General features: G+C 45.2%; 1 protein-coding gene across 3 annotated transcripts in view; it reads right to left on the bottom strand.

Moving 5' to 3' along the window:
* Positions 1–6,563, bottom strand: part of LOC147882831 (Galactose oxidase/kelch repeat superfamily protein) — a 130,720-nt gene extending 124,157 nt beyond the window's left edge. For all 3 annotated transcript variants that reach the window (XM_087400894.1, XM_087400893.1, XM_087400895.1), the window contains exons 1-2: positions 6,467–6,563; positions 6,273–6,370 (exon numbers count right to left, since the gene is read on the bottom strand). In XM_087400894.1, the coding sequence (XP_087257020.1) occupies positions 6,273–6,370; positions 6,467–6,525 (157 nt within the window). In that variant the 5' untranslated portion in view covers positions 6,526–6,563. The remainder of the gene's footprint in view (positions 1–6,272; positions 6,371–6,466) is intronic.
* Positions 6,564–12,041: the final 5,478 nt, after the last annotated feature.

The following is a 12,041-nucleotide window of genomic DNA, read 5'->3' as shown; positions in this document are numbered from 1 at the left end:
TGTTTTTGAGACCTGGAGCAGAAAAAGTGGGAATTCATCAAGTGGCCAGGCATCTAGCCCTTGTTTCAGCCAGGATATTCACAAAATCAGCACCTCGCAAAATTGTGGATTTGCTAGAAACAGGCCTAGATCAATTGTGATCTGATCCACGTTCCTGTTTCTGTGTTTCGGTCACATCCAAGCATCATGTAGTGTAGCAGGGAGATAGACTAACTCACTCTCTCTCCTACTCAATACTTACTGAACTACAAGAACGATGCACAGAATACACAAGTGATGCTGTGGATGTGAGTGAAAGAATCAAAGGGAGAGAATATATTGGGCCTCCAAAGAGGGGAAAGAATATATAAACAATGTCTGGCCCAGAGGGCTGAATACAACTGTATGAAGGGAGAAATCCCTCACTACAAAGATATAAAGGAAAGGTACTGAAGAGAGCAGATGAATCCTCACTACTGACCCCTGTAGGCCAAGTGCTACCCTGCTGGTCTGCTACTAGGGCTCTCTGGCTATACTACTGCTAGGCTGTTGAAGGCCTAGGGCTGGATGAAGAATGAAAACCAAGGGGCTGCCTTTTATAGGCCCTCTTGGGCCTTGAAAATAGTCGACCGTTGCACCCTGCTCCGCCGACTGGCAGTCTGCCCACCAACCTGCCATGTGGTTGCTGACCTCACCTACTGACATCTGATGTAATCGCCTATGCGCTGCTGCTGACCTGGTTGTGAGAGAGTGTGTGTTGCAAGAGAGCTGAAGAGAGCAAGAACACACACTATCGTAACATACAAGCCTTGGGTTTTGTCTAAGTGGCAAAACCCTATCCTAACCACTAACCACTCACTGTAGTTAGACCAGCAACCTCTAGCTGTAGTTAGGGATACTAACTGTGGTTAAGGGGGAAAACCTCTAATGAGGGAAAAGTGCCCCTAACCCACTTATTAGTCATACATTGGTAACTGCCATGAATTATGGTAATAATTCCAACACCCCCCTACAGTGCCAATGCAATGATGTACAAGGAAAAGATCATTCATTGCATTGGCACTGTAGGGGGGTGTTGGAATTATGGTAATAATTCCAACACCCCCCTACAGTGCCAATGCAATGATGTACAAGGAGATAAGTTCAAGGCATTGCGGAATGCCTCAAACTTCTCACGTGGAAGTGCTTTGGTGAAGATGTCTGCAACATTGTCATGTGTGGAGACATAGATCATATTAATCTCCCCTGCATGCAACTTCTCTTTGACATAGTGATAGTGAACCTCAATGTGCTTCGTGCGAGCATGAAACACAGGATTCTTTGCAACTGCTATAGCATTATGACTATCAGTGAGAATTGGAGAAGGGCCCTCCAATGATAGGTGAAGATCAACAAATAAGCGGCATAGCCACACACACTCAACTGTTGCTGTGAAAGCTACCTTATACTCAACTTCACATGAGGAAGTAGCCACAGTAGATTGTTTCTTACTTAGCCAAGAAATGCAAGCATGTCCCAAAAAGAAACAATTACCACTTGTGAACTGCCTTGTGTCATAATCTCCAGCCCACTTTGAATCACTGTAAGCATGCATCTGCAAGTCACCCCTCCTAGGAAACATCAAGCCATAAGACTTTGTGCCTTGCAAGTAGCGAAAGACGCTTTTTACAGCTTGCCAATGTGTTGTCTTTGGGCTGTGCATATACCTGCTCACTTGAGATATTGCAAACTGAATATCAGGCCGTGTATTGCACAAATAAATGAGGCATCGAACAACCTGGTTGTAGAGTGTAGCATCTACTGATTCACCTGCATCATACATAGTAAGCTTCAGCCCTGGCTCCATGGGAGTGGCTGTAGGCTTGCAATCTTGCATGTTGAACCAATCCAAGAGCTTTTGCACATACTTGGATTGACACAAAATAATGCCACAAATAAAAATGTAACATGCCCAAATCGAACATGTCAAATGTAGCTTTCAATTCAACTTTGACATCTGCAATTTTTTCTTCATGTGACCCTGTAAGCAGTAGGTCATCTACATAAAGAATGATGACAAAAATATCCCCCCCCTTCTTCTTGATGTAGAGGGTACTTTCAATTGGATTGTTATGAGGCCCCTTGCTAGTCAAAAAAGCATCGATCTTGGAGTACCATGCACGTGGATCTTGTTTCAGCCCATACAAAGCCTTGTTTAGCTTGCAAACTTTATATGCATTACCCGAAATTTCAAAGCCAGGAGGTTGTTTGACATTAATCTCTTCCAACAAGTCTCCATTAAGAAAAGATGTTTGTATGTCCAACTGATGAACATTCCAATCAAAATGTGCTAACGTGCATAGGATAGATGTGCAGACTCATCCATAGACAATGAACCAGCCAAATAGAGAAATCACCAAAATAATATATTTCTGTCCTAAGCTGGATGCCTCCAAGTCAACCGACCTAGTAGGGGGATTTGGGCCGATTTAAACAGCCTCCCTCCCACCGACCTGCTGGTCTGTAAATCTCCCCTGATGGGGAACCTTTCTTGAGGTAGGGCTGGGCCTGCCTGGCCATGTGGCAGGCAGCTGCTGGCCTAGGCCCTGCAGCGCCTACCCTGACCGGATCTAGGCCCCAGATCTGGCCCAAAGTCATCTCCAGACAGATGCCCAGCCTGCCCTGTTGTTCCGCCTCTGTTCTAGGCTGTTTCCAGCCCCTGAAGGCCTGCTCCAGGGCCATACAGCTCCCACAATGGCAACTCAGCAAGGCGTGCCATCGCTACAATAGCACATATACAAGGCTTTGCTTTGACCATTTTCATGCTTGTCTTGAGCACCTGAGTTGAAGGATGAGGCTTTCCCCATTGATTCTTCTATGGCATGGTACTAGGCCTTAGAGAGTGCCTCCTCCTAGTTCTCAACTCAGATAAGATATAACAATTGTAGGCTAAGCATTTTGTCAAATCATATAAGAAACAATCCCGATTCCATTCGTATCTTGGAAGTAGGAGCAAATGTCTCGTCATAATCAATGCCCTTTTTCTGAGCATAGCCCTCAAAACCATCGTCTGATGTAGAAGAAGCGAGCACATTAAATTCAGCTTGTGTATGTGCTGAATTTTCTGCTAACAAAAATCTTGTGTGAAGCAGGATTGTAGAGACAGTAACCTTTGCTCTCTAAACTATACCCAACAAATATGCACTTAATTGCCCTGTTGGACAGCTTGTGTCGAAACTCAACAGGCACATGGGCATATGCAACACATCCAAAGACACGAAAATGTTCCACTGAAGGCTTTCTCCCAATCTAAACTTCATAAGGAGTCTTTGTTCTCAAAGCCTTAGTGGGAGCCCGATTCAGAACATAGTTGGCACACATGAGACCTTCAAGCCAAAACCGGTGAGGCAACTTTTTGCTTGTAAGCATGCATCTATCCATCTCCATAAGAGTTCGATTTTTCCGCTCGGCTTTGACATTTTGCTAAGGCGTTAGCCTCAGTGTAAGCTGATGTGTGATGCCCTTCTCTTTCAAATAGGCCTCAAATTCATGAGACATATACTCCCCCCCTCTATCTGTGCGTAGACTCTGAACCGTGAGGCCTATTTCATTCTCAACCTTGGCAACAAAGTGTCAAAAATGCTTAAACACAATAGACGCAAGTGTAATTTGAGTAGTCATCAATAAAGGTGACATAATAGAGATAACCACCCAATGCAGGAGTCCTCATGGGACCACAAACATCACTATGAATGAGCTGTAATTTCCGAACAGCTCGTACTGCACCATCCTTCTTCAAGGGAAACCTCTGCATCTTCCCAAGTACGCACCCTTCACAAGCATGAGAGGGAGGTGACTCCAAAGGAGGCAAAGCATCAACCATAGAATGTTTTTGAAGTGTCATCAACCTGCCTTATCTCATATGCCTATATCTAGCATGCCATAACTCCGCATTCTGCATAGCATGAGAGGGAGGTGACTCCAAAGGAGGCAAAGCATCAACCATAGAATGTTTTTGAAGTGTCATCAACTTGCCTTATCTCATATGCCTATATCTAGCATGCCATAACTCCGCATTCTGCATAGCAGCAGTGGGAGAAGAAACTGCAAGTGCATCATCTGGTCTTTTCTCAAAAACATCAAGCTGAAAAAGACCACGAAACAGCGTGCCAAATAGTCTCAAGGCATAGTCATCTTCCCTATCTCAAACTGCACACTTATCATCTTCAAAGACAAACTGAAATCCTCTTTACACTAAAAGCAAATTCTTCTTGATTCCAGGTACATAAAGTACATCATGAATTCTGAAATTTGTGCCATCTGTGGCTGTAAGTACAATCTCACCAATGCCACGAACGGAATAAGAAGAATCATTGGCACAAGACACCCTTTTTCCAGCGGGTGATGGATGCAAAGAATCAAACAAACACTTCCTGGAAGTGATATGTTTGGTGGCACCACTATCAAAGTACCAATTATTCAATGTCTCGTTGACATTGAAAGCACATGAATCCTTAGAAGGATCATAACTGCAAATCATAAAAGCATAAGGTTGTAATATCTGGAGCAACCACCTAAAAATCAGCTACAAGTCAAAAAGGCATACTCTTCTTCCACTAAGTTGGTTGAAGCATCACCACTATAATGTATATGAGGAGCTGAATCTATGATAGCCATACCGGAATCCTTTTAATTTTCTTGGCAATTCTTTTCTTGCATTCCCCTATGTAGTGACCCGGCTTCTTGCAATAATGACAAACATCCTTTCTCTTGGGCTTCTCTGCATCATCTTAGCCTTGTAAGAACGCTGTCCAGAATCAGCTTTATGCTGATGTGAAGGCTCATTTGCATGCTGCTTATGCTGCCCCTTCCCTTTGGACTTGAATTTCGAAAGCATCGCATGTTCACCAGCTCGTGAAGCCATGTTCTTCCTGCAACAAAAGTCCTATCAACTTATGAAAAGTGAGAGGGTTGCCATCCCCCCTCAATGACAAATTCAATGAGGTGTGAAAGCCAAGATAAGACTCCGGAAGAGAATTCAAAGTGATAGTGACCATCTCTGAATCTGGAATGATCTCATCAATATTCAACAATTGCTCTCTCAAGTCCTGAAGTTTAGTGAGGTACTCAGACATAGAGTCACCCTCATCCATATGAGTATGAGTCAACTCTCTCTTCAGGAAAGAAACCCTAGCATCATTGCGGGCTGAAACCATACTCTCCAAATATCCCAAGCTGCCTTCGAGGTCTTGCATGACCAAATGTGCAAAATGATAAACCTTTTGACAGAAAGGGAGACAGCTAAAAGTGCTAGTGCATCATGTGAATCCCACCTTTTTTGATTCTGTGTAGAAGCCACCGCTACAGCTCCTGCTGCACCTAGCACTTGTCCTGCACCTTGAGCTTGTCCTCTACCCTTTCCTCCACAAGGTTGAGGAGGAGTGGTAGGTGCAACCACATTCTCTAGCCGGGGCTCATCCCCATTGACATAGTCCCATAAGTGTTTGCCAACTAGGATATTGTAAACCATAAAACTCCATAGGGAGTAGTTGGTACCATCCAACTTATCCTCCTGTGTGAGGACTCCAAACACTTCATTGGGATTGTTCTGGGCCATAACAACCAAAGAAAATGCAGCAACTACCAACAAAAAAATTCACTTCCTGGGAACTAAAGTGCACAACACAAATCCCTTCCGGGATATTGATGCAAAACTGCCCATTGCTCAAAAAAAAGCCAATCAATGGCTCAAAATGCAACAGCCCAAAAGCATAAACTGAATTGAATCTCTGCCAAATGTCCCTGTGAAACACCTGCAAAAAATCCAAAAGCCCCAAATACAGAGAATAGGTGTCCAAAACCAAAGGACAGCTTGCTGTCTCGGCCTATCAAAGGCTCAAAAAGCACCCAAATAACCTGAAAATGCCCAAAAACACTGCAGAGTCTACAATGTGACTCAATATGAGTCCAAAATTGCTTGTAAAGTGTCCAATCTAGAACTTGAGCTACTTTGCAAGGATTAATGCCTCCTAAAGATGATATGTAGCACCATCTCCCACCCTCATGCGTATATCAAATCTCTAGGCTGACGTGGGCTAAGACTTCTAGCTTGAATTGATTCGTCTATGTCATTCTTCGTTACATGCAAAATGAATCCCCATTTGCGACTGCATCTGCAATCAAACTAAAATCCAGCCTCATGCAATTCGATCGTACCGTGAAAGTCAGTCTCGAATTTGAACTTCCAACCCAGCTTCAAAGAAGCTTTCGTCACTCAGAATTTAAGTAAATTATTCGGCAGAAGGGAAACATACCAATGTCGTACACGGTGAGATCATTCAAAAACTTTTTATCTACAAGTCCTCCAAAAACGAGCACATACGATTTGCCAACTTTGACAGCAGAATGCCCGCTGAGAAAAAACGACTAGAGCATCAACGTCAAATTCTCGACAAAAGAAAGCACGAATCCGAAGAGGTTTAAGTTTGAAGCTGCGAGTCTGAGGTACCTGCGAGGGGAAGGGGGGATACCGTGGAAGTCACCAGCAGCTGACTGAACCCACCGCATCGTGTTAGATCTTAGAAGATTTGTGTGTATGCAACCTCTTGAGGTGAAAATTAAGGCCAGGCTCAGAGCCAATCCGAGGCCCAATAGGAGGCTAGGACCAATAGGAGGGACCGGTCCGGATACCCACGGCCAATCGAGGCCCGGACCAATAGGAGGCTAGGACCAATAGGAGGGACCGGCCCGGACACTCACGCAAAAGATTTTTGTCACGCCCATGTTTGAATGAGTGCACCTCCTCCACTGCATTCCCCGCTGCTTCCATAAGTTATGGATACTACCCAAGCTACCTTTGCTTGCACATTCATTGGCCCTCTTGGAGGACATGCACAAACACAGAAATTGCTCCTCAAGCAAGTATTTGTTGAATAAAGTTGTCAAGACACGGGACTTGTGATCTTTGGAAGAGCTGGACATGGGTTATTTTGGCTTTAACAAAATCACTCATGATCCCCATGGTATACAGTATGGTTGAATAGCATAATAATTATTCTTATGAAGGGATCATTCACTTGAATTACAATTCTTATGCAACATATAGCAACTACTCTATTTCACTTTTGTCCTAAACCTAAAGAACAATTATCCTCACATCTTACGATAAACTTGATAGCCATATGTTTAGTTTTGATGCTAGGACAGAATATTATCAAGAGACAACACCTAGCTTTAAAAGGAGGTTTAACAAGAAGAAACATAGACTAGAACCATCAACAACAAGTTGGATCTTTGCAGACACAATTGCCTGCTATATAAATTTGTTAGACATTTTTATTTTGAATTCAAATCCATGTATTCCAATGTTTGCCAAAAGTAAAAGAAATCTACGTGGTTGGTGTATACAGGATATCCATTTCTTCATTGCAATATGACTACAAGAACGATTAGCAATTGACATCCACGTATTGGTAAAAGCTAGGTTTTGCAAGTCCTCTACCAAGTTTGAAATTTAGCATAGTTCAAAAATAGTGTTTTTTTTTTCTTTTTTTGTCAAGAGAAAAGAAACATCTCTTAATGCTTGGAAAACACCATACAAATCAGCTTCTGAAAGGAGCTAAGGATGGTAAGTATAATGAGAAAAGCTAGTTGGACCACCCTGTTTCCGGAGAACCCAGCTCAATGCCTAGGGAATCTCCAAAGCAAGGGCTAACAACAAGGGTGGTGGTCTATACATCCAGTGAATACCACTTGGCCTTTCGACAATCGCTCTCGATCTTGAAGTACCACGCTCCTACGTGGCGTGTAGAGAGTGAAGATGATGTCCTCCCAGATGGCGGCTAAGGTAGCTACCAGAGGGACTACATCGATCTATCTAGATGTTCCAAGCAGTGATGCTAGACACCATCTCCCAAACATTATCCTCTAGCAAAGACGTCGGGCGTGAATGAGAAGGTGGTGAACTGTCATATAGCTCTATCTAAGATACATGTTGTCTGTGAACCCTATAAGCAAGTGAAATTGGATCAATCAAGAAGGCATGCCCCCCCTCTATGAGCCATGCTACCATCCCCCATGTGAAGTCCCACTGCATCATTCTGTGTGTAAGCCACAATCCTGAAGAGTGTCAGCCAAATCCTCTGTGCAACAAGACAGCCCTAGAGGTAGTGGAGAATCCTCTGTAACACTCCCTCCATGCAATAGAAGCATCTGCCATCTACCTGCATCTGCTACAACTAGGGACCCCGATGGGCAGTCCCCCATGAGCCAGCAACATGAATGAATTCAAAATCTTTTGACGTCTCAAGTTGAGACGAGGCCAAAAGTGGGAGACAACCTCTCTAGGGACCCCCTGCTCAAACCTAGTGATGCTCCCTTTGAGGGGGTCCAAGCTATTGTCTCCAACTAAAGGCATCGTCTAATGCGAGTCGAATATGAGAAAAAGCGCACCTCCTCTACCCTGTTTGAGTGTCCTTCTCAAGCTGGCCAAAACCACTCCACCATGGTGGAGAGGTCGGCCCTCCGAAAGCCAAAGGCACCAAACTGCTCCCTCCGAGACTGATAAAACTGTGACCAGATCAATATGCCAAATCTTACCCAGGCAGCCCACTATCTGGACTTGCTGCCACTCCAAACCATCCAAGGTTGCCTCATCCTAGCCGCCCCTCTCTACAGCAGCCTGCAACAAGAAGCCTCCTAGCCCCACCCTGTAGAAGCTGCAACGAAAGGACCCAATGGACTCCTAAAAGAAATGAATCCTTGGATGCACCCCTGTCCATGAGAACTTCCCAAAACAATAGTGGGGAGTCCAAGGATGGCATAACCCCTCCCATCAGGAAGCGGGGATCGATGCGTCAATCTTCGCCATCCAAAGGCCTGCCCCCCTCACATGAGAGAGAACTTGCACCTAGCCCTCTGCATCCCTAGGGAGCTATCTCCAAACCTGGAAGGACCTATCTTGGCCACTGTCCACTACGCCCATCTAATGTGCTACTAAGCCCTCCGAGTCTCAGACCTTTGGGTGCCAAATGACTAGCTGCCTCTTGAACTCCTCTTGCAAGACAGGATGGCCCGAATAAGTCCTCCCGCCAACCACGACCAAACCCTAGAAAGTCTTCTCATCAATGGGGAGCCCTTCCCTATTAGGGTAGCCTTTGAAAAAATCCACCAATGAGACTGCTGCCACTGCCCACCTATGCAAGGAGTGTTCCCAAGAAGCCCTTGCTGGAGGAGGAGCTTCTAGTGTTCCATGCTTGGGGTGAGACCTCGTACCACTAGCTTGTCAACGAGGGCTTGTGGCTTTGCATCTCTAGATGGATCATACCCAGTCCTCCTCTGGATGGCTAATATCCACCCAGTCCTCCTCATGCTTGCGGCATGATCATAGTTTGCCATGCAACTATGGCTCTGGTATTACGCATTCCATAGGATCTTGCCCACAGGAAGTTATGCACCAAGCGTCTCAGCTACCCCATACACCCTGGGTGGAAGCACCAGCAAGAGGCTATGTACCAGGCCATGGCAAGAAGGACCTAGTTGACTACCAACCCTCTACCATTTAGGGAGAGTTTGGTCGAGCTCCACTATAAGAGCTTGCGCTGAATGCTCTCTAAAATCAAGGAAAAAATATCAATGCCCATCTGGAAGTCCAGGTATCTCGTTGCCTGCCCTCGCATAATCCATCAAAAGCCAAAAACTCCTAGTTTCAGACCTCTTGGACCTCCTCTGTCCTTGTGTAGAAGCCTATAGATTTGGTTGAGTTGATCCAAGCCCCAGAGGCCTCACAATAGATAGCCAAGGCCCCTCTGGCTATCTCAAGGCTCAGTATCTATCCCTCCACATACAAGGTTGTATCATCCAGAAACTATGAGTCCAACAACTCCTCCTCCTTTCAAATTGAGAGCCTCATCCTTGTGAGGCCTAATGCATGGGAGCACAAAAAATAGCCTACAAAAAGGAAGAGGAAGGGGGAAGCCCTGCCTAACCAAGCGAGAAAGAGAAAAGGCCTTGCTTGTGTGCCCCTCGATGAGAAGCTGAATCTCTACATGGTGCCTTTTAAGAAGGACCACTCCACTATGTCATACGCCTTCTCGAAGTCCAAGAGAAGGATGGCAAGAGGCTGTGACGACTCCTCCATTGCCCAATCCACTACCTTCCAAAAGATGAATAGAATTTTTGGGATATTATGTTCCTGAACAAAACTAGTTTGCATGTTGTGGATGATATTAGGTAGGTGGGTCTTCAATCGCAAGCTCAAGACCTTGGCAAGATATTGTAAATAGTATTCGGTAAAGTGGTCAATCTCCACTGATGAATGTTTGATCTATCCCCTCCCCCTTTGGGTCAAAGACTGCGGAAGGGTACATGAGTAAAAAATCTTTCAATAGGCCAACCTAAGCGGTGTGAGAATAATCTCCCAAAAACACCAAAAGAAACTCGGGATTGAGCCATCCTCCCTAGGGAGCTTTTGATAAGGGAGGGCCTTGACGGCCTCCCAAAGCTCCTCATCTGTGATGAGCAGAGCCTCCAGTCGTCATTAGCTCAAACTCTATGGGACTACTAATGGCACCTACTCCCACACTGCCTTTGGTGCCTCCTCATACTAAAACAACTACCAAGTTCATGGTCAATTCAAGGATCTTCTGAGGGTCTATGTGCATCGACCCCTGCATGTCCCTATTGATCATGGCTGGGTGGTCTGAAAGAACTATCTGGTCATCCTATCCCCCTATTGCACCCATATGGCCCAAGAGGAGCGGTACGAGAACTCAACTTGATGAACCATCATGGCTTGTAGATGAGCCACGCACTATCATAATGGTCATTAGGCCATTTGGAGCTTGGGTTTTGCTCTTTGAGTCTCTCTATGGATGTTAGGTCATGAAACAATACTCTCTCCCACTCTTGAAAGCATGCCTCCATCCGAGGGCCTGGGACTATAGCTCCTAGCTACTCCGCTAGATCGCATTTGCTACCCAAGATGCCCAAATCACCTTGGGACCCCTCTGGTTGCCTCTGAATCTCGGCTATTGCTTGAGGCACCTCCATCTCTCGAAGGAGATGGTCTGGGATGCGGATCCCCTTTCAGGGTAGACCAAGATTGGGAATCTTTAGATGAAGTACAATTGGAGAAAGATCTGACATCATGGTGCCCATTAGAATTCTTGTGGAGCCCCCTTGTACAGTGCCCAATATCCGACATAAAATCTATTGAGGCACTCCAGCAATTCATCATGCCTCCTCTATCCATAAGAAAAGTGGAGGTTGTTGAGGAGCCTAGTAAACTGTGACTCCCTCCAAGGGTCTATGCCATTGATCACAAAGATGATCTGCTCCCAAGTGCTCCTCTCCACTACTGACATCTCAGCAAAACAAGATCCTCTGCAAACTCTAGATTGTTGAAGTCACCTCCAGGAGTCAACATCCAAGAGGCATGTTGTCACTCACCTCCAGAAAGTAAGGTGGTGTTCTTGCAAGTAGGTTCATATATGTTTAGGATCCCAATCTAGGATGCCCTTACACGAAAACCATCCAAATTGTGCAACCTGCAAGATGAGCTCACCCTTATCAAAGAATTCCAAAGCTATTGCCTGGGAGACTGAGATGCATACCCCTCCATTCATACCTACTACTAGGGACCAAACCTCTAGGCCCCTTCTTGGGAGGAGCTGATGACGATGTCTAATGTGTGCTGCTAATACATGCGCTCCTAAATCAAGAGGAAGTCTACTGCCTGTCCTACCACTACTTTATGCAACTCCCATCAAAGTATCAGATACTATGTCTCACTATGTGCATGATCATGGAGCCCATGCATGTTCCAACTCACCATGGTCCAGCTCAATGGGTGGGGTGGTAGGAAACAACGCTCGCTTATGTGTGGGAACCTGCTCTAAAAACCAGACCTTCAGAACTTCGAAAGGGGTTTAGAGGGGGAGTAATCCATATTTATGTGCCTGCGTACCAGGGTCACAACTGGCTTGATCCCTACCTCTCGTGCTTGATACATCATGAAGGAGATATCAACCCCAAACAACTCGATGTATTGCTAAAGCGTCCAATAATGCAAGTGAGTGAGCAAT

This window comes from Dipteris shenzhenensis, chromosome 29, assembly GCF_047967505.1.
Source record: "Dipteris shenzhenensis isolate YYH24624 ecotype China chromosome 29, Dip_SZ_1.0, whole genome shotgun sequence".
NCBI lineage: Eukaryota > Viridiplantae > Streptophyta > Polypodiopsida > Gleicheniales > Dipteridaceae > Dipteris > Dipteris shenzhenensis.
The sequence above is the reverse complement of the archived record's forward strand: the minus strand, read 5'-3'. Positions and strand labels throughout refer to the sequence as shown.